The sequence below is a fragment of the Poecile atricapillus genome, chromosome 2 (assembly GCF_030490865.1).
Source record: "Poecile atricapillus isolate bPoeAtr1 chromosome 2, bPoeAtr1.hap1, whole genome shotgun sequence".
Classification (NCBI taxonomy): domain Eukaryota; kingdom Metazoa; phylum Chordata; class Aves; order Passeriformes; family Paridae; genus Poecile; species Poecile atricapillus.
Window position 1 is genome coordinate 34,793,877 of NC_081250.1, and position 23,504 is coordinate 34,817,380.

General features: G+C 41.5%; 1 protein-coding gene across 6 annotated transcripts in view; it reads left to right on the forward strand.

Annotated features, from left to right (window-relative positions):
• The window catches only part of CREB5 (cAMP responsive element binding protein 5), a 258,218-nt gene extending 237,776 nt beyond the window's left edge, over positions 1-20,442 (forward strand). For all 6 annotated transcript variants that reach the window (XM_058831755.1, XM_058831752.1, XM_058831751.1 and 3 more), the window contains 4 exons: positions 7,164-7,487; positions 12,640-12,867; positions 13,833-13,941; positions 15,106-20,442. In XM_058831755.1, the coding sequence (XP_058687738.1) occupies positions 7,164-7,487; positions 12,640-12,867; positions 13,833-13,941; positions 15,106-15,269 (825 nt within the window). In that variant the 3' untranslated portion in view covers positions 15,270-20,442. The remainder of the gene's footprint in view (positions 1-7,163; positions 7,488-12,639; positions 12,868-13,832; positions 13,942-15,105) is intronic.
• The last annotated feature ends 3,062 nt before the right edge of the window (positions 20,443-23,504 follow it).

The following is a 23,504-nucleotide window of genomic DNA, read 5'->3' on the forward strand; positions in this document are numbered from 1 at the left end:
CAAAGCTGCCAGCTCACTTTCTCTTGGTGGAATGGGCGATTGATTCAGAAGGATAGAGCAGAGAAAATGCATTAATTGAGACAAAGACAGTTTAATAGGTAAAGCAAGAGACACACAGAAGCAAAGCAAAACAAGGAATTCATTCACTTCCATGAGCAGGCAGGTGTTCAGCCGTCTCCAGGACAGCAGGGCTCCATCAACCATAATGGTGACTTGGGAAGATAACATCATTCTGAGCATCTCCCTCTTCTTTCTACTTCCCCTCACTTTATTTCCTGAGCAGGACATCAGATGGTACGGAACATCCCTTCAGTCAGTTGGGATCAGCTGTCCCAGCTGTGTCCCCTTGCAGGTTCCTGTGCAGCCCCGTCCTTCTGGCTGGTGGGGCAGGACAAGAAGCAGAAAAGGCCTTGACACTGTGCAAGCCCTGCTCAGAAATAACAAAAATGTTGTGGTGTGTAATCAACACTGTGTTCAGCACAAATCCAAAATACGGCCCCATACTGGCTACTATGAAGAAAATTACCTCTGTCCCAGACAAAACCAGCAGGCAGGTAATTAATCCCCAAGTGTCAGGCATTTTGCTGTCAGAAACTGGCCTCTCCAGGGGTAGGTAGCAGCTAAGTAGCTGCTTTTCTTTTGGACTCTGGCACACAGTGGGGAAATCAGTCAGAAGTTGGTTGTATTTTTTGGATCCTTCCATTGGTATTGTATGTTGAAATTGTATGACACCATTTGCCAGTAATAAATCACTTTGCTATCTTTTGTGTGATTATATAATTAAATATCCCTTTTCATGAATACACATGGAGGGATTGACTTAGACTTGGTGGGAATTAGGGGTTTGATTTTTTGAACTTTACACTTCCTGACTCCTGTGCAAATCAAATCCAGTTGTTTAATACTGATTTGAGAAATGATTCATGCAAGAAATAGTATATGGTGAGAAATATAAACCATTCTTTCAGTGTATTTTCTGCCTTCATTGTAATTTACTTGTTCATGAAAAATTTACGTAGAATAGGAACAGAGACTTTAGTCTTTTACTAATCCTTAAAAAGGTGGTACATTGCACAAGGATACTGGTACTTTTCTCTCTTGCAAGGTGTTCTGAGAGGAGCAGAAGGAAATTGCTGGGCAGAGCTGGGATGTAAACTCACATAAGTTTTCTGCTGTCCCTGGAGCTGTGGCTGTTCTCAATGAAATGCCATCACCAGAAAATGGCAGTTCCGACAGAATACCCTTGGGCCACCCTGGCTTCGACCTGCATTGGATTATTTAAAACTGGCAGTCATGTGGAGAGTCGTCCGTCACTGGGGCTGATGTCAGCGAGCAGCCTGGCTGCTCAGAGCTCCCCCGTGCCCCGAGCTCAGGGATGCTGGAGCAGCTCTTGCAGCTGACCCGTCCTTGAGCAGCGTGGTGTCTATTAGTTTTATTGCTGCTTTGATTGCTTGCAGTTGATTCTCACTGCTTTCCGCTGAAGTTTAATTCAGTTTGCGTTTGAAAATACAAGGGAGAAAATTTGTTGTTTTTATTAGAGGCTGAGCTGCACTGAAGGCTGGATGACAATCCATTGTTCATGTTGTTACAAAATCGGACCTAAGTAGGGAAGAAAGCACAAAAGAAGGGGAAAGTATAATTCAGATTTGCCAAACAGCCTGAGAATAATTTGAAGATTAGCAATTTGGCACTGTTTACTGGCGAGTTGTGAATTAAATGCATCCCGCTTTTCTCTTTACATTAGTGTAAGGTGTCACTTCAGTTCTGGATTTCATGTCCTTCTCACACATCTTATACTCCTCCTTTCATCAATAGGCAGGACTGTGTTTTACTGCACAAGAAATGTCGGAGAAAGCATTTAATGTGGCATCAGAGACTTTCTAATTGCCAGTCTCTGAAATGTGCTCATAAGTATCTGCAGTTCATTTATTGAGTGGAGATGATTTGCTTCTAGTTTACTTTTATGAATGGAAGTGGAACATTTGCAAAGAGTGGTTTCTGTTATTTACACTGTGAAATGCTGGTCAGCAGCCAACTGTAGAAGACCTGGGTGACATTTATGCTAAGTTCTCGTGTCACAGTCATAGTTAAAGGAAAGGATAAAATTCAGTGTGATGCTCTGAAATGTGCTGGGTGAAGTTCTGACAGCCAGCTGTCACTGGCTTAACTCTGTATATTCATTTTGGGTATGATGCTTAGAGTTAAAAGGCAAGCTTGACTGTTGCAGATGAGAAAATAATATTAGTGACACTGAAGTCAACGGTATGCTTGCCATGAAGTTTGGCTAATCAAGATCATTACCGTGAGGTTGCTACTGAATTGCAGATGTGTGGCGATGCTTGATGTCTGTAATCCTTTCTGATTTCCCCTCTCTAGACTCTACTGTCCCCTGTGGGGAACTGATTAAACCCTTGTATAATAGGGACTAGAATCAAGTCACTAGTGCAAGAAAATATCTTTGAGATCATATTTCATGTGCCTTCCAGGGTCTGATATAATCTCCCGATAAGAATATACCAGACATTAACTAGATACTGCAGCTGGCCTTGTCTCTTTCTAATTTAGTGGGATTTGGGCATGCAGACCAGAAGGGAAGAGAGCTTTTTTTCTGAGTGCAGCAATGCATATTTATTTGGAACAATTCAATCCTATTCAAAACCAGCATTCCATGTCTGTCCCAACCTAAAATTCAGCATAGTGTTATAATAGCTTACTGTTTGATACAAGCACAGAGCACCTATAAAATTGAATATTGTTGTCATTTCTCCATTGAGATATGAATGGGAGAAAGTTGTATTTTATAGTCATATACAGATTATGGCATATAATATGCCTGTTTTAAAGATAACATTATATAAATGTTATAAATATTGATTAAATATTTTAAGTATTAATACACATGTGAAATCCACAAAATTATTTGCATTTTTAAATGTGGGAAAAGCAACCTCCAAATTTACAGTTTGGTGGAGTTTTTTCCTTCTTTTAACAAACTGAAAAAATGCTGTCTGGTTTTCACTAACAATTTTTGAGAAAGAAAGGTAGGGCAAAAACCAAGCCGACTTTGAAATACATGTTGCAACTGAGGAAAATTAGAAAGCAGCAAAATCCAGAATAGCAGAAGTGTTAGGGAAGCTGATACTGTTTTTCATTAAGGATCTCAAATGCTTCAAGGCTATTTTTGGCAGATTTGGGGTTTGTCCAAAGACGTTCAGTGTATAAGTTAGTATCTATGTTGATAAAAGGAATCATCAAGCAATTAACTGCACTGTGATGTCAGATGGAGGAACCACTGTGAAAACTCTCTTGTTTTAAAAAACCCACAATACTCCAGGTATAAGGATAACTTCTTTGAGTTGTTACCTTCATTTGGCATTCAGTGGGGTAGCTTCAGAGTAAATGTGTCAGTTAGGGGCATTGCCACGAGGAGCCTGTTCTGTACAGTGAACACAACGCTCATACCTGTGAAGCAGCAATATCCACTGTTTCTGCTTCCTCCTCAGCATAACAGTATAAGTGCTTCTGACATCCTGTAGGATCAAAAGGGAATTTTATTTATTCACTTTATTAGAGGCAAAGCAGGCTGTCCTCTGTGAAAGATTTCTCTGGCTGGGTCACTCACGGTTGTTTACTGAAATGTCATGACTGAGTGGAAATTAGCTATAACTGATGTTGGCCACTACGTTACTTTGATAGAATAATAAAAATAATCAGTAAGGCCCAAAAGTCAGTAAAGATGAGGACCTCCATTTCCTCTTGGCTTGGTGGATATTTTTTTTAATTGCCTTAAGAAAGGGAGAAAAAAGGGATTGTGCCCTAAAAATCACTGCTATGAGGTTAGCAGATATTTTATGTTTAGGTGAAAGCAGGTCTGAGTAGCAAGTCTTCTGTTTCAGTCCCAGTTTGCAAACTCCCAGGTTCCCGCAGGCTCTGGTGAAGTCAGTCACACAGTTCCTGAAAAAACTGAACGGCCGCGGAATTGGATCTTGAGTTACCATTTCATTCTAGAGGGGATTTGGTGGTGTCGTCAGTCCAATAAGCTCAATTTTTATGCCATCATATTTTATTTGACACTAAACTAAAACAGCTGCTTGCAATTAACACACATAAAAGAAACAATAACAAAACTGCCGCCTGCCCTTTGAGTGCTATACATACTCAGTGCAAAGAGTTTATACCAAGTTCTGGTGATTTTCCCTCCCTCTGCTCTAACTAAAATATCAAAAACAATTGATCTCACTGAAGACCAAACAAAAAAAAAAAGTTTATCGTTCCCTGAATGTTTCTGATGGGCAGCAGGGACTGGTTATTGGAAGATTAAGGCTGCTCCAGATGTGGGCATGGACAGGACTCTTGCTGTTGTGGAGCTGATCTAAGCATGAAGTTAAAGGGAGGCGATGGCTGCTGCCCTGGGACAGGATGATGTAGAGAGCTGGTTTCTTACCAGGACTGGGATCCAGGGCAGCTGGCCCACCCTCCCATTGGGAACAGTGAACAAGGAGCTTGTAAAATACACAGACCAAATGGAAATGACCCCTATTGACTGAAACCAGCTGCATGTCAGACCTCTCACTGTCTCTCTTGATTTGTTGTCTCAAATAAATGGATGTGGTAGAAGGGCTACAGAAAGAAAACAAAATAATTTATTCCCCTTGAAGTTGTATCACACTAGTAAGCCTCAGTTTTTACAGCTGAAAAAAAAAGTTTATCCACAGATTAAGTTTTTCCTTCTCTTTTTTGTCACTTTGAAAGTCTGCAGTTTAGAAGACATACTGTAGTTCAGCTTCAGAGGCCTTTGACAAACAGACATGGTAGATTTTGTAAGGTATTCGTCACATAAAACTGCTGGCTAATGAGAGCTTGGTTATCTTGCATTTAGATATAGAAAACAAAGTTACACCAGTTTTTGTTGGTGCTTTGTTTTAGATATGCATGGTGGCTCAGCTCCATGAAAAATGTTTTAGTGAGTGTTGAAGAAACGTGACACAAAGACTTGACTTATTAATGCATTTCCCTCCGTATTTCCTAGTACACTCCTGGGTAACACCAGTTCTTTTGAGCCTTTTGAGGAGCTGCTTGCAGTAACCATGGTGGCACTGGAATTCAGGAACCTTAATGACAACAGCTACTCCAGTCCTCCATTTGATGCCCAGGATGGGTTACTGCTACTGATACTAGATTGCACTCTGTTCTGACTTTAGAGGTAGAGAAGGAGGTACTTAACCCCACTGGCACCGTCACCTTTGATCTGTATTAAAGGAAGATCATCAGGGTGATGACACCATGTAGTTATGGTTTGATAGACTTTTTAAAGGAAACTTCTTAAAAGACATTAGACTAGACTTCATTCTTGCAAACTGAGATGTGCTTTGCAAATATATCTTTTTTTTTTAAATCTTGGTCAGACAGTTGATCATTAGTGAAAGAAGTCACCAAATTTAGATGAATAGATCTATTAAGAGTGTCTCAGTAGAATGACCTTCATGAAGTCTGAAAAAGTATGTTTATACAAAAACTTGAGGATGACATTTTGAATTGAATGTTACTTTTTTTTGCCTTCCACAATGTTCTTTTTTATCCTCTATTTTTCTTTTGTTTTTTTCCTCTTAAGAATTTGTTTATTTCTCACTCACAGTTGTACAAATACAATACAGTAACAGCTTTGAAAACAGAAGCCTTTACCTTTGCAGTGTTGCAACAGACAGTTGTTATTTCAATACAAAACAGACTGAAATCCCCATCTATAGGTTCTGAGTATCCTGGCAGTCACTCTTTTTGCTTTAAAGATGCAGTTCAGCCTGCCCATTGTTCCTCTGCTGGCATTTTTTGTCACATTGGCTTATAAGATCTTCTGACAATCATCTGTGACCCACTGATAGATATTGCTGTGGGGAAAGGCTCACTTCTGTGCCTCCTACCATTCATCTCTCCCTGCCACTGCATTTTTTTACTGACTGTCCTATGGTGACATCTCCTACAAATGAGCTCTCTGCTATTCATTCTATCCTCTGGCTTGATAATGAATTAGGAGGTAGTTGATGGGTTATTCAAATTGTGCTGGTCTGGCATCAAGTGATACTATGCACCTCCTTCCTTTCTTTTTTACCTTAACATTTTCTGTTAATTACTTGCACTAGTCAGAATAAATCAATTGACTTCTTTGAAAATGGAGTTAAAGAGGGCTTGGGTGGCTGCCTGTAGATAATGTTCTATGTTGAGCAAGAAGCGGAACCATGGATGTGAAGGAGGTTTCTATGTGTTTGGAAGAAACTCTTCTCCTAGCTGGCATCTGTGAAGCTCTGCCTTTGGCACACTCATGAAGGATGCCAGCAATTTCAGTAATATGCCAGTACAGCTCACAGCTTTGGGATAACCCTGTAATTGTGCTGAAAGGGAACTTTTTTATTCTTTATTTCCATAATATCCTTTGTACACAAAGGCCCTATGCCACAGCCCAAACCTGGACCAACCTTTCCCACTGGCCTTTAGTTGTGTTCAGGTAAAAGTGGACAAATTCCATTGATAAAAGGGAAAGTTTTGCCCTGGACAGATTTCAGGGCCCAATCCAGTGACATGTGGCATACAAAACAGAGAGAAGTCACCATGTAATAAAAAGACAACACATACTTGAACTTTTCAGCAAAGGAGGATCAGGTTGAGGCCACCCTCATTGTTTTCCCATCTTTATGATGAAAGAACTAGGACACCTGAATTTGAAAAACACATCAATGCAATGTATTTTCCAGTAAGTCTTTTAAATAATACCTGATGTACAAACAAGACAGGCACTTTATTGTGTCTTTATTTTAATCAGACTTTAATTTTTAAAAGTTGCGAGAATACAAGCTTGATGAAGTTAGCCCTACTCAGGTGGCCAAAGAGACAGTTATTTTTCCTCACAGGCACAGTAGGAAATTTGTAACTGTTACGTTTCAATTCAGACGTTTGTATCTGTAAATATTTAAAGTGGAAAACTAGATTAGAGCCCAAGAATGTGTTCTTTCTCAAACTGAAGTAAGATGGCTTTTATCAAAGGAACAGCAAGAGAAAAAAAACTAAATAAATCTCAAAACACAAGACAGGGCACCATTTCTGCAACAGCATTTCTGATTGGTCAGATCATCATGTACAAATGTTGAATTTTCTGCCTTGTTCTGTTCCAGAGATTGAAGGCAGCACTGACTCATCATCCTGCTGCCATGTCGAATGGGAATATGAACACCATGGGCCACATGATGGAAATGATGAGCTCGCGACAGGACCAGACACCGCACCATCATATGCACTCACATCCTCATCAGCACCAGACACTGCCACCTCATCATTCATACCCACATCAGCACCAGCATCCGGCACACCATCCTCATCCTCAGCCTCATCACCAGCAGAACCATCCCCACCACCACTCCCACTCGCACCTTCACGCACACCCAGCACACCACCAGACCTCACCGCACCCCCCGCTGCACTCGGGCGGACAAGCACAGGTAGACCTTCATGTCCTGCTGCGTTGCTGAGTTTTGCTGTTGGGTGGAGTTAAAGCCTGAACTCAGTATTGTTTCTTCTTGCATGCATGTCTTGTTAGATACAAGCCCCTCGGGCTGCTTGTAAATGTGTGCTAATGGTGACGGGGATGCTCAAACTTTATTTAGAAAATGGAGTGAAGCAACAACTTGTTTTGCTGCCTAATTTACTAGACATTTGTAGTTTCTTACTTTATAAGGAGCTCCAAGGCTTTTCAGTGCTCTGAGCTCTGCAGATTGCCACATATCCTTTTACGGATGAGGTTTATTACAGAGATTGGCATGTTATATATGTTGCTTAATGTGCTTGAACCTGAACTTTTCAGGCCAAGATTTAACAAGCTGTATGAGTTCTACCTGCAGAAATACATAACAAAGTCTTTAGTGAAATCAAATGGCACTGGTATGTATATGTGTGGCCGCGGGGGTATCCAAGACTGGAGATATTAGAAGTGGTTCTAAGCTAGGATACACTGTCTTAGAAAAGATTAACTGGTCCAGACCCTGTAAACAGGGCAGACATCTGTATAGAATGAGAGAAAAATCAGCTGTTGGTGCATGTTGTGGCAGGAGAAAAAAAGAGGGTGAAGCCAGTCCAAGGAGAGAGATTTAAAAAAAGAAAGCAATTTAGACTTGTATTCATGTGACAAGTCAGTGAAGGTCTCCACTGAATGAGGTGGAGGACTCAATTTTTTGGACCAGGCTTCAGCAATTTGGATAATTCAATATCTGATTTGAATGTTTCTTGAACTAATGAGCTAGCGAGCACAAACTTCAGCAGAGTAATTTTTTACAGGAATTTTGTTAATGTCTTAAGATGATAGGCTTCTGCATCAGGATCACACAAGAAAATAAAGCTCTGGGGGAAATCACTCTAACATGTCAGGTCTGGAGAGCAAAGTTAAGAAGACAAACAGGCAGTGCATGGAATGTCAGCACAAAGAGGAATGCCAGCCATAAGAAGTTCAATCTGTGAAGTATTGTGTTGCTTGCAAATACCTTTCAGACAAGCTCTTAGAAAACATTAAAGAAAATGAGAGTATTTGGCTGACATCCCAGTGTCCCACAACATTAACTATTTACTAACATCTAGCTTTATTACTGCAGAGTCTGCAAGCACATGGAATTTCCCTTAAGTATTTGCTAATGTAAAATGAATTGTCAGCTTTAGAGAAAACAGTCTAAATAAGAGAGGAGCAGTTTCCCCTGTGAGAAGATGTCCAGAGCTTTCCTAAGTTCACTTCAGTTTTTACTTTGTGAATTCAATTATTTTCCCATCTGTTAATGAGTTTTTTTCCTTGGAGTTGTTTAAAAACTCCAATAAAAAAGACATCATCTCATATCACAGAAACCAAAAGTAACCTGATTGCTGTATTGGAGATCCCTCAGGGAGCAAGGATAAAGTTGTGCTTAGCCAACTGAGGACTCCATGGATGACATGGGCGGAGTCACTTAACCTTCATTGAGGGTTTGGGAGGATAAAGATGTTAATGCAGTTGAGGGCATCAGATCCCATGGTATAGAGCACTGCTGCAAAACATCCACATCACCACTTTAAATGGGTGAAAACTACCAGGGGAAACAGCTACCATGGGGAAACAAACCTCACAGTTTTAAGGATAAGATCAGTGAGCCAATGGCCTTCCCCTATACCCACATGAATAGGTGCCTTGACTTTCTTACCCAGTTAGGACAGCTTCAACTTCTTGTGCTTTGTATTCCCTGCTAGCTAGGCACCACAAAAGACTCTCAGGCGGGCAAGAAGAGATACAGGCACATGGGTAGGTGGGCAGCCACAAAGCTGTGTCAGGGTCACCCTGTGTCCACCACCACAGTCTCTGGAGCTAGGTCTGTGCAGTCAAATAAGCTTTGCCATGCACCGTCTGTTTTCTGGAGGCAACAGACCCCATGGGAGATCAAGGAGATCTTCACCTTGTCCATGGGTGTAAGTGTCACCAAGGGGATCAGACAGAGGGTGATGGAGTAGGAATCCCAGGGTCAGTGGTTTCCCCTGGCAGCAGAGCTCTAGCTGTGCATCTGCTCATCTGCTGCAAAGGCAATAGTGGTTTCTGAACAGATGCAGTGGAAGGGGGAAAAAAAGGGCTTGCTGAATAATAACCACATAGTTATTACTTTCAAAGCTCATCCATAGTCCCCATGGTAATGGCCTCTTTGGGGATCAGATTGCTCCAGCAGACATTAATTTTATGGTGCGATTTTCTAATTATTAACCTCCTTATTCTTCTGAGCTAGATTCTTCCATTCCAAACCACCTGCCAAATGACAGAATGGTCCATGCTGCTGTAAGCTGCATACTCCCATGCCGAGACTGTTGTTATTCTGCACCGTGGCCTTCTGTAATGTTAGAATTGATTTCATGCTTTTCAGCTACCATTTTGATACATAGGAGCCCAAGCCATTACGTTTTCATAGAATGAGTGAATGGCTGTTAGTTTTGTGGTAAATTGCAAAGAACAAAAATAAATATTGAATAAAAGTGGAAATCAGCTTCTGACAGGTATCTTTCTGAGAAAGAGAGATACTCTACCAAGTTCTAGCTATGCTGCCTCAACTACTACAAAAATTATACTATTATTCTGTATTGGTCCTCTAAAGATTTCTTTTTATTAAACTTGCCAGAGTAATAGCTCAAGAAGAGTTGGGGTTTGGATGCCATTTCATTCTCTTAGTTGTCCTATATTTGTCTTCATTATGGATACGTGATTAGCATCCTCTAAGAACACCAAAATTAACCTATATTTTTATCTTTAGTTCATTTTCTTTCTTATGTCCTAGGCAGGGCAATGAAATCTTGCTAGAGAATGATGCTTAGATGGTTACTAAGATATAGTCTAACATTTCAGGGTTAAGAGCTATCAAGTAAAAGTCAGTTAATTATCCCACATGACATTATTAGTGGAATAACGGCAGCCCTTATAATTAATATCTTCCTGAAATGGAGAGAAGATTTTGTTGTTCTGAAAATGCACTCTGACTACCCAGAGACTGCCTGGTATATTCTGAGAACAAAATTATTCACTAGTCATTCAGGAGAATATGACCATATGAGAGGAATTTAAAAAAAAATAAAATTGTGTAGTTACTTTTTTCTGCCTTTGTATCAGGCTTCACTGAGAGAGGTAAGGAGGAAGAATTTTTAAAGCTGAATGGAAAGGGAGCAAAAAGGGATAAGGAAACATAATTAACAGATCTCTGGAAAGGTGTTATGTGTGTGAAAACGAAAGGTCTCTGATGAAATGTTGACATTAAAAGGTACTTCTGAGATCTCTACACTCAGGCATACTGCTAAAGAGACAGCATGCCCAGCCCTGGTGGACAGGGAGCAGCTGGAATCCCTTGGCAGCAGTGTCCTGGCAGAGGCCAGAGGATGCCGGTGAGAATGGGGGCTGTGCCCACTGCAGCTGCCATGGACCTGGCACTCCAACCTCAGTGTGGACAGGGTGTTGAAGATTTTATCAGCAAATCTATGAATATTTTATCACGCATGGAGCCCATGCAAGTTGAAATTTTAAAAATCAGTCAGAAAATGTGGGGTGGCTTATTTATTTTTAGAAGGTTATTCTTAAAACAACAATTTTTTCTGCTCCTGCGAGAGAGATTCCCTGACAGTGCAACATAAAGCTGGGAATGAATTTGGCTTTATGCAAAAAGTATTATCAGATGTACAGAATAATTACACATAAAATTGCCACTGCAATTGCCACAAGTCAGATGGGGGAGGGAGCAAACTAGATTCTAGACTGAAAAGCCACCTCAACTTCGCAATACTCAAGACGATAGTATCATTTTAATTGAGACAGACAGAGGTGTTAGGCAAACACGTTAATTGCAGCAGTTGAAATTCAGGGATCAGTCTGACAAAGCACCGAGTACGTCCACTCCCTGGAGTCAAAAGGAAGCACCTTGGAGGTTTGGAGCTTTGCCAGAACAAGAGGGTTAATTTTGAGTCAACAATTCAAGTTTCCAGACTGTTCCACACTGTGCTGGAGTGGCGGCAGCAATGTGAGCTGCGTGTGAGCAATATGATCCATGGACTGGGTTCCCAGACCACAAGCAGAGGGAGAGAGAGGGTGTCTCCAGAACCCTGTAGCCTAGGTGCCATAGAGAGGCAGGAGAGTAGTCCAAAAGCCTGTTCCCAGGCAGTCACATTAAATCTGGCACTGGTTCCTGACAGAAACATGGGAATGTTCCATCTGCCCAGGAGTTGATTGGAGAATAGTTTACATGGCACCGCCCCCACCATTCACCTTTTTTGTAATATTGTGGGCCAGTTACTTTCAGGAGCAAGATCAATACTCTCCTGCACTTGAAAAAGCCTAAGTAGATCTTTTTTCTGTAGTTTTGTAGCAGTGGACTGGATGTGGTGTTCTTTGCTCTCAAAGCCGGGGATAAATTGAATAAAAAAATGTATAGCGTCCACAGCACAGGTTAGATGAAAACTGGTAAGAGGAATATCCTTTATCCACGCAGTGCAGGGACATCAAAACACAGGTTCAAGCTCAATTCATCAAAACACAGGTTCAACCTAAACTCTTTCTTTGTCCCTGAGGGGCAGTGAGGTCTGCTATCCTTGTGCAATCCCAGCCCACAGCTTCCCAACTCCATGCAGGCATGAAGAGCTCTGCAGCTTCTGTCTCCAGAGATGGCAAAGATTGAGGTGGAGATGGTGAAGCTTGAGAAATAGGAAAGGCCCAAATTTTTGGAGGCAATTGAGGGCCAAGGGGAGAAAGAGAGACATTGAAATTAGACCACTACAGTCCTCTGCTTTGATTAAAACAGATCCCAAGAGAAACCGAACATTTCAGGTTTGAAATAGGAAGTGGCAGAGAATGCATCTAAGTGGATGTTTTTAAGAACTAACTCAAGGAGGAAAAAATGTTCAGAGGATCATTTTAAAAAAATCTCCCCTTTGACTATGGCAAGGCTTTGACAGCAGCTGCTTTCAGTGGCACCTGGTGCAGCTTTTGACTTGAGCCTGTTGCAGATCTTGCTGGGGAGCAGGCAGAGTGCATGAGATTTCCCTTCCCATTTCAGCATCCCCCTCTGTAACTTCCCCCCCTCACCACCCCCTGTGAAACATCTTGTTGCCCTGCAGGTTTCGCCGGCGGCGCAGCAGATGCAGCCCACGCAGACGGTACAGCCACCACAGCCGACTGGAGGTCGCCGGAGGAGGGTGGTGGACGAAGACCCAGATGAGAGGAGGCGGAAATTTCTGGAAAGGAACCGAGCCGCTGCCACGCGCTGCAGACAGAAGAGGAAGGTCTGGGTGATGTCACTGGAAAAGAAAGCAGAAGAGCTCACCCAGACAAACATGCAGCTTCAGGTGCGAGCCACTGTCTGCGCCCCTGAAAACACAGAGGGGCTCTTTGTGCTTGACTGACGGTGTCTTTGGGGCTGCCCCCGCACAGTCAGCTCCTAGCGGGAGCTCAGGCATAATCAGTCTGTTAATCAAGATGTGTGTGCTTCAATTAAAGAAATAATTACATTTTAGCAGGATAAGCCAGGAAAATGCTGTCTTGGGACTTAGAAGCCTTCAGTATATGGAGTAGTATTTATTTTCTTTCCTTGCCACTGCTTTTTGTGGGGATTTTTTTTTTTTTTTGAAGTGCCATTAACATGTCTGTAACAAATTTCTTCAGAGCAGGGTATGTAGTTAAACCCTCATTCAAAGCCAGCGATATAGAAGCACAAACAGATCGGTCTATCAGTGAGGAAAATGAACTGGATAGATGAAAATACCTCTAATATGATAATAAAAGCCTTTCTTATAGTGCTGTCTTTCTTAAGGTAGGCGCAGTACTTCTGCTTCATGCAGAGGTGTGCCTGTGTGCTGCCAAGGGCAGAAAACCATTTGTAGAATGGCACTCCTCCAAAATCTTCTCCCACAAAACTCAGAGGTGTGAGCAGCATCCGGGCACTGGCTGCAGCTGAGCTGTAAGTGCCAGCAGTCCTGCCACCGTGCCCCTGAGCAGGGCAACGTGGCCTTTGCTCCCATGGGTCTGCCCCTGGCCTCATGCAGAGAGCCCCAGCAGTTCCCAAGTGGACTGAAACATTGTCTTAAGTATCTCTGGTCCTGTGAAGTTAGTTCATTTGTCAGACTGCCTTCAGAGGTTACAAAATAATGTCACTGACAAATGTTAACATAAACTCGGCACACAAGCATCTGAATGCCTTTTTTGCTCAGTTCTTTCAAAGTTATGGAACAGGTTTTGTGTTCTTGGGTTTAAGCTTAGCGGAATAGCCTGGTTTAAGCTTTGTTGCTAACCAAAGTCTCTCTTTCTTCTCTAGAACGAGGTTTCCATGCTGAAAAATGAGGTAGCACAGCTGAAACAGTTATTGTTAACACATAAAGACTGTCCGATAACAGCTATGCAGAAAGAATCACAAGGATATCTAAGTAAGTAGCTGGTATGTTTGCGCTGTCTCCACACTCCTCACAGGAAAGCAAACCTTCCAATTCTTCCCTCCAGAACCCCTTCTTGGTCATATTATCACTTGAACCTGTCTTCTCAAACATCATCCGAGCCATCCAATCTCCTGCCCTTATTTATCCAGCCCCGCTCAAAACCAAAAAAGCCCCGGTTTGCATCCCACACAGCAGAGCTAGTCTTCCCCACCCCTCCTTTCGGCAAGGAGATGCACACGGATGGACGCTCACTCCTCTGTGGAGGATCCTGCTTGAACTCACAGCTCCAAACCTGCAAGAGTCCTCCTGGGCACGGCGCTGCCAGAACCTTAAAATAACTCTCAAAAGGAAAGTTAAAAAGGAAAACATTACAGTCCCCTCCAGCGAAAATGGTACTGTGCTCTGACAGTGGCACAGACCAGGCCTGGCGCAGGTTTTCAAGGTTTGTTAACTATTTTTTAACTCTCATCTTTCTTCTTTTTTTTTTTTTTTTTTATTTATTTTTTTCCCAAAACTTTCTCAGCTAACAGAGACATTTAATCAATTCTTTCTAGTTGATGCATTTTGTGAGTGCAGTAATTTAGAGACAAATTCTCTGTTCCGCTCTAGGATGGTTCAGAAGAGCCTCAGGGCTTGCTAGATTGTGGCATTGTCTTAAAATAGAGCCCATTCCTGTCTCCTCTGCACCACTGTGCATCTGTCTCTTTAACAGTACTCAAAGAAAAAAATACATAATTGCATTACATGCCTATCAGCTGTTGCTTGAATTAGATTTTCTGTGCTGCAGCGCACTACACTCTAATTTTGATTCCTGCTGGAACAAATAAAGCATTTAAGCATCCCAACTGATTTTAAGGACCTTAAGATATCAGACTTTTTATCCCAACATTAGTTTCAGTTATTAAGGTCTTGGACTTTTTTCAAGGTCTCAGCTCCTGAAGTCAGGTTGATATCAGAGAAGCTGGCATGAAAAAAGATAACGAAAACTAGAGCAACCTTAAGACAGAGTGTTGGATAACTAATTATATTTTGAAATACTGCGACTTGTGCATGCTTCAGGTCATCAGTATTTCCAAGAGTATCACCCAGCCTAGGTTTTTTACTTGGATGGAAAAATGAATGTGTGCTGTCTCTGTGCCCTCATTCCCTTCCCAGGTCCTGAGAGCAGCCCTCCTGCAAGCCCGGTCCCAGCTTGCTCCCAGCAGCAAGTCATCCAGCACAACACCATAACGACCTCCTCCTCCGTCAGTGACGTCGTGGGAAGCTCCACTCTCACCCAGCTCGCCAGCCACAGAACAGACATCAACCCCATCCTTTAAAACTGGTTGATCAGAAACTGCTGGGGGAGTGTGGTACCGTATCAAAGCATCCTCTCTGCTAAGGACATTTGCAACCGTAACTCAAGCCTGGAAGATTCCTCAGTTCTTGAAAGACTCTGGCTATTCATTTTTATAGTTATTAAAATGTCTTTTATACTTAGTTACATAAAAGGGAGTTACGCAATTAATATGCTATCAGCTTGGGAAATGCTTTGGTGCTTTCTCCATTTTTTGGTACCAGTTACTTGTTTATAAACCTAACTGTTTCTGTACATAGTCATGTTTCCTTCTCACCAGTCTAGCCTGCAGCCTCAGAAATATGAAGTTGTGTTAAACTGCAGCTTGTTAGCCAATGTGAGGCATGAAAAGTATTAAACAGAGTCAAACATAGGTAACTAGGAGTAATTAGGCTATAAATATAGAGCGAGGGCATCTGCTGACAGCATAATAAAAAAGAGTTAGCGTTGTGCTATCAGCAGACCACGTCTTGCATTCAGAGCCTCTTTCAGAGCAGTTATATAGGATGTGGCTTCAGGACAAAATCAAGCCCAAATAGCGTGCTTTTTTGTCTAGCCCTCCCCCTTCTCCTCTCTCCCCTACCCTGGCCTTTTTCTCCTCCAGTTATTCTCACACCTTCCTTTTCCCTTCCCTTTTCATTTCCCAGCTTTTTTCCCTTGCTTTTTTTTTTTTTTTTCATTCCAAGGCTTTCTCACTTCCCTCTTTTTCTCAAAGAATGGTAATGAACAAGCAAAAACTTCAAGCCCACCTAAAAACTCTTGGCACGGCTGCTGCTTTCACTAGCTCTTCACCCGCAGTTGAGCTGCGCCAAGCATTTGGCTTTTAAAAAATACAAATGCTCCTGATTTAGTGTTTTTAATAAATAGGGAAAGGCGAAAACAGCACAGCCGCAGGTGAAGCAGGATGGTGAGCCAGCTGTGTTGATGCTAGCAGCCCTGTAAGCTTCTGTGGTGCAGTAGAGGCATAGCAAGCAACACCTGAGAATTACAACAATTTTTTGCACTGCCAGTCATTAATGTAGGAAAATCCATGTGTATATAATAATTTGGAAAAGTTCTGTTCCCTAACCTGGTTGCGTTGTTTTAGCAACGAAAACTAACAGCCCCAGGCTTCATGGGCTATAAATGAGAAATAAATCAGTGTAATGGTTCTGACCAGTTGGAAAAATGCCATTTTTAATTCCCAGGGAAAGACCTTCTCTCTGCAGGCATTCCTTTAAACGTTCACAAACTGATCCCAAGCTGGCAGACAGCAGTGTAGCTTCACTGACTTTAATGGCACTTAACACCCGTTTAGTGCGGGTAAGGAATTGTTCTTTAGGACGCTAAATAATTTTTAGAAGGCACGCAGCAGCTAAAAAATGCTGCAAGAATGCCAAGTCCCACACTTGGGATAAAATACAGTCCTGCAGAGAGGGTCTGGAAAAGAGCCTTATGCCACAATTAAGGTTTTTGTTTGGACTCTGAGCCTGCCCCTCAGCACAACTGATTTGCATCCCCGAGTGGTCCCAGTGATTGATGGGAAAATCAGACAGAGATGATGCCAGTTAATTATGCTGCCTTGCTGTATATTGGAACCTGATTTTGCTCTCAAATCCGTCAGTGGCAAAACCTCCTGCTGCTCGCCCAGGGAGCAGGCTCTGAGCTGGTGAAAAAATGTTCAAACATTTTGAGCTGCATCTTTAATAGTAAAATTCACATTATTCCCAGCAAATCCTCTAGCCCCAAACATGCTTTGTTCTGAAGCAAAGCTCTCTTCCTCAAAGACTGTGCCTTTGGTCTTTGGAGGAGTCATGGGTTTTAAAAGGGTGGGTCTTCTCCATGTGGGAGGAAGAGTGAAACAACTGAAGTGTGAGGAGGCTCTGTAAGGAGCAGGGCCTGTCTGGAAGGGAAAGCAAATTTCTGAGCATCACTCATTGCTGAATTAGTTCTTATATTGGTGACTAACTTTTTATCAGTATTCTTTTCTTTAACAGCTCACTTTCCATTTATGCAAATACATTCAAAAGAAGATTTTTAATGTACAGTGTAAATCTTGACTTGATTATATAGTCTAAGAACCAAAAAAAATTATGAAAAAATACAAATGTAAAGGATTTTCTATTATATTTTAGACAAACATATACTTTTAAAGTGTTTTAAATACTGAATCTATAATTTTTTTTAACCTCCAGTTGTAATAGCTAAATGGTTTTGCTTCATCATGGCTCCCAGGAGAACTTTTTTCAAATATTCAGTCAAGAAAAATGTTCCAGCTGAGTATCCACTGTAAAAAACCCAAATAAGCATTTCCCCTACATCTGAATTTCATCATTCACCATCGAAAAAGGAAATGCCATTGCAGGGTTAATTTAAAAAACTTTCCCTCTATATGGGTAGCACTTAAACACATTAAAAAATAAAAATCAAAGTTGTTGGTAATATTAGAATACCCAGTTGAGCTACACTGCACTAGAATTACGGTTTAGCTTCACTTTATTCATTCTCCTCAATTAAAATATTTAGCTGTTAAAATGAAAGCCTCTACATTAAAAAGAAAAAAAAAAAAAAGGAAAAAATACAAAAACCTTGCCTAAGTTTTGTTAAATTCAGCAACTTGACAGTTTGACTGATGTGTATTATATATAGCTCAATTATTTCTTTTTTTAATGCTAACTAGGCAAGCCAACCACACATGTTGGCCTAAATGTGTAATTACAATGAAATGTCTCCTCTCTATACTATTGGCCTTTAGGTATAATCCTTGCTAGTGATGTGGAAATAAGTAAAGGATGAAAAGCTATTTGCTATTGCTTCTTGTAACTCTGTCGCAGGTTCACAGGCCAAGACAACATGCAGCATATTTATATCGGCTGTATCATCGGGAAAAGGACCAACTGTACCAGGCACCTTATATTAATCATCAGATTTGCTTCCACATGAAAATGCTCTTGCTTTCTAGGGGAGTGATCCTGCAGCCTTTCCTCAAGCTGCTGGTCTAACTGGGCACTGGAGACTGCCTGAGCAAGGGCTGCGGGAGAAGCCCCAGCCCTCTGTCTCCAGGATGTCCTTCTGCCATGTGGTCAGTGGCAGCCGCCTCTTCCTAAACATGTCACTCTAAATGCACTTCCTGGGCTCTTTCCATCAAGGAGGAATCCTGCTTTTCCACAAGCTACTTCTGGAGACTACTCCACTTTCCTCTTGCCCTGCCAATCTAGCCTGTTGCCGGGCTCACCAGGCTCTGTGCCCTATCCCACTGCCAGCCAAGGACAACTCAGACCACTTCCATCATCCACTCTCCAGGGCACTCGCAGGGTGGTGAGCCTTGGCCAGTGCCTTGTTCAGGAGGAGGTGTTACCCTACCATAGACAGCATCTCCTGGGTGTGACATTGGAAGCAGGTTGGAAATCTCAGCCACGGAGAACTCCAATACCTTGATCAGAAAGAAATGATGCTGCCTGTGATCCAGCTCTGGCACCCCCAGCACCCCTTCCCCAAGTCAATTTATGCAAGCCATATTCATATAATGCTGCCTGTGGGAGACAAGTAGTTTGTGTGCTATCATGGTGTGTTTTATAAGGACAACGACGATGATGATGAGGATTTATGGAGAATTTCATGCTGTTGGGAATTAATTCCTGCTATGAAGCTAATTGTCTGCTGCCCATATTCTGAATAGTGGAAAGTCAATGGTTCAGTGCCTCAGTGTGTGTGGATTTAGTGTTAATGACTCAATCCTGTTAACTAACAAGCCAGCTATAACTGTTGTTAAATGCCCAACTTTTGAGGATTCATATTTTTTTAAGCAACAATATTTAGTGTTAAAAATTAGCCTTTTAGTTTAGGCAAAATGTGCTTTTTAGCAGCTAATACCTTTTTTAAAAAAAAAGCGTATAGAGTGAATTTATGAAAATTCATGAGGACCAAAGCAATTTTAAAACAGGAATCTATTAATTTAGTATTCACATAGAATTTTATAAAGTATTTATTAATAAATGTTATTTTAACACATTCCATTTGAACAGTATTCTTGTACAGAATCTGTTTGTTGGTTTTGTTTTTTTTTTAAAGTTACAATATTAGTTTTGCAATAAACTACTCTAGGTGTGTGTGTGCATCTTAATCTTTCAGGGTCTCAAGCAGAAGTCGTCCATCTAAGATGGAAAAGTTTGCTGAGGTCAGTTGTACAGAAATTCCCAGAATTAAATGTTTTCCTTAAAGCAGCATCTGCTTTTTTTCTTTTTTTTTTTTTTTTTTGTAACAATGAAACAAATTATAAACCTTCAGTTGTTTCCTTTGTATTGCAAGATGTGCTTTCTCGTTTTAGAAAGCATGAGTCAACATATAACTGGAAAGCCTGTCTTTTTTTTTCTGCTTTTTTTTTTAAGGCTGATTTTATACATCACCACAGACGATCTAACCCCATCCTCATTTTTTGTCTAGTATCACATAGTGAGTTGCACTATACTGCCTTATCATTGCCTCTTCAGTCCTCTTACTAAGCAATGTTCCTTAGATTTAGACCATTGAAGCTCCATTATACATCAGAGAAAATTACTGGAGGGGGAAGAAGAGAAAAAAATTGATCTGTAGACATAAAACCTAAACTGTGCCTATAAAACAAAACCAGTTACAACTAATTAGTATCTTATTTCTACATTTCAATTATTTATATTCTTTTAAAATTGCACTTTAGCTCTTGCTCTCTTTCTTGCTCTCCCTTGTTGAATCATTTATAAATACTCTTGTAAAAGTTTTGCACCAGATACATTTATATGCTTTCACTGGTGGCATATCTACAACTTGTCTCTCACACCTGCCTGAGCGGAGAAGCTGAGACCAGCCAGTCTGCAGTGTGACTTAGACTTTACACCCTCTTCATGACAGCATATAAATGTTTTATTATGCAATGTGTGTGATGTGAGGCGGCATCTAAGCTACATTTATAATCTCTCATCCCAAGAACCAAAGTGTCCTGTATATCGTAAGGTCAGGAGACTGGCTCTGTTGTGCATTGTGATGCACTTTGACTGTTGTCCAACTCACAGTAGCTGCAAAGCTGCAGGGGTGACAGTGGCCATACTATGTATTAGAGTTCTGAATCAATAAAATATGTTGCCTTATAACTTGACTAGGGACAGCACCTTTAAAAACAAAAGAAAAAAAAAAAAAAAGAAGGAGACAAAAAGCTTCTAAGGACAAATAAAAGCAATAAAATCTCAAGCGATTTGAACACCAAAAAAAAAAAAAAGTTCAATTTTTCAACATCTGAAACCATCACCTTACTGCATAGAGAAAAGAGACTGTTTACATCCATAACTTTTTTCTTTTTTTCCTAGAGCTTACATTTATCTCAGTTTTATCAGTGGCTTTACACTTAAGAGCTAAATTGCTCACCATTATTGGTTTTCCATAGCTTTCAAAATGACTTTATAGCAAATCCTAAACTGCACGAGGCCAAAAATGTCAGTGTTCACACACACTCAGAGACAAGATTGATCCTCTAAGTGGAAATCTGATCCTTTCCAGGCTCTCCTTGGACTGGAATCAATAAGTGCAACTCGTTATATTTAGATCAATGTGTAATACCTGGGATTCAGGATCTCCAGTTCTACATTTATGCAAGTTAAATGTTGGTATTCCTGAGTTTCACTGGGTGGAACTGTTCACAAACCCCATGGTCAGAGCCTGCCATCTGATGCCGTAAGGGTCTTAGACCCAAATATCTTTCTTGACTAAAAATCTGTGTGACAGCCTTCTGAATGAAGACTAAAAGCTCCTTCTGTCTTTGCAGAAACTGCAGCAGTGTCCTGGGGCAAGGGAGGTGGGAGGGAGGATTGATTGGGTATTTCAAGTGAAATGTTTTCCTTGCTGGAATCTAAGAAATTTCAGAGAAATATTTTCCCCATCACACAGAGCTGAGACTGCAAGGAGTTACCTGACACAGATCACCTTTAGCATGCTTCCACAAGACAAACTACTTTGCAAGAAAGGTGTATTCGCTCTTCTGAGTTAAGAACAATTGCCACTGAGAGTTTTGCCAAGGACTTTAGCATTGGGACCCAAGTGTTTCCCAGCCCATGGCCGTGAGCTCTGTATCCCTCTCTCTGTAGCAGCTCTCTTCAAACACTGGGTAGCACTCAGTGAACATTGCTTCTTTGGACTATTGCCATTGTCCTGGTTTTAAGGAACTTTTAGCACTGCTTGGAGTAAGCCTAAACTATCGAAGTTTATATATAAATATATATATATATATATATAATATTAAAAAAGGTGCTGTCACAGTAAGTTTTGGGCTTGAGGTTGTTTGTATTGTATGCAAAGGTTTTGTGTTTGTATGTCTGTTTGTTTTATTCTGTAAAGCAACCACCTTCCTTACTGGAAGGAGATACTTTTTTTTTTGGTACATAAATGTAAATACTTGCTGCAGCATTTAATATGTTTAATTTTATGTTAAGCTTTTTGTTGCATTGTGAACCCATTATTGTTACAAATGGACAATGAGTTCATTGAGACTGTTCAACTAGGTCAGATTTTTACATCTCTTTCTAGCTAGAAGAGAAAGGATTTTTGTGCATTTGTACAAATGTTAATAATATCACTGCAATTCCAATATAATAAAGCACTCAAATACAAGTAATTCCAATAGTTTGTCAGTATCTATACCTCAGACATTTTACCTGCATATAACTCCCTCAATTAAACCAAGCTACTGATTTCTATTATGACCTACAACCCCTCATGTCCCTCCAAACTGGAGGAGGACCAAGGTGCAGGGCACACTCCTGTCTGGTGGCAGGAGCGAGGCACTGTGCAGACCCTGCGGCTCACCACTGTCCTCCAGCAGATGAGGTGACTTGGTAAGAACAAGATCTCTGAACTTCTTCCAAGCAGGGAGGCTGCAAAGCCTCAAACAAAAAGACTTACGTGGTGGAGCCTGACATGAGGCCTCCGCATAAGGATGAGACAAGCCGTTACTTTACTTTTTCTTGCAGCTGGAGTGTGCTTGTATCAAAATACACTCCATGCTTGTTATCCCGCCAACCTCTCCTCTTGCCAAAAGCTGCCTGGAAATGGATTTCCTGCTGGGCTAATTAGCTCTAATTGTGATGCCCCTGTTATCTTGCCAACTTCATTTCTCACTATAAATTGGTCCAATACAGACCTTGGCACAATAATGCGTAAACTGTAATCTAAAGTTAGTCGGGATGAACCCATCTCTCCAGTGGGAATTAGATTAGCTGTAGATTAATGCAACTTGATGTCTTGCTGGCAGTCCCAGAGCAGGGGCCTGACCCAAGTGGTGTAGCCTCAGTGACAAGGATCAGCCTGCCTGCAAGCGCTCTGTGCTGGTGTCACACTGCAGGATATCGGCCCCATGCAGTGTGACCGTGCTGCTCCCTTGGGGGCCCTGGCACAGGCACAGCTTCTGCTGCTCTTCCCCCTGGTTTTTAAAAGGCTAAATCTGGCCAAGAGCATTCACCCTCCTAAAATGGGTAGGAAAAAGGCAGAGCCATGCCCCTGTTCCCATCCTCCCCTTGTAAAAGCTGGAAGATGGGGCAGTGGGTGCACGTGGCTCCCTCTTTAAGGGGACATTTTCCCCAAACATCAAGGCATGGCATTAGCTGGATCCTTTTCTGAGGTCACATACTCCTGCATTGCTTTTAAAGCAGGGATGTCATGCCACTGCTTAACGTGTATTTATACAGCAGGGCTCTTGCTCTGGGGCCAAATACCGAAACAGGATCATCATATCTGTAAAAATAGGTGCATATTGAAGACGTATAACAGGATAGCTTTATTGTCCACACAGTTGTATTTACACCTGACAGCATGAGCTAAGCAAGATGTATTCAGGCTGAGGTAACACTGCCTTTTACAGCTGATTCATGGTTTCCCAAACCTGATCCTAGCATTTGCTCCTCTTCCAAGCAGTCCACTGTTACTATTGCTCTCTCCAGGCTGCTCTGGACATCATAACAAAGTTATTATTAGCAAGAAAATGAATCAGTGTGAGCACACACTCTTTTCCTTCTCCTTTGCAGGGATGCAGTCAGAACTAGACTAAGTTGAGAACGCTCTGCATCAGCAAGAAGGTTGCCCTAGCTTATACAGGTCAGAGCAGTGTCACAGGGAGACTCCTTCCCTCTGCCACACCAGCCTTTTGTGCTTTGGCTGGACCCACTTAGCTCCTCAACGTGTCCCAGCTTTTTCCTGAACCCAGGCTGCAGCCTACTTT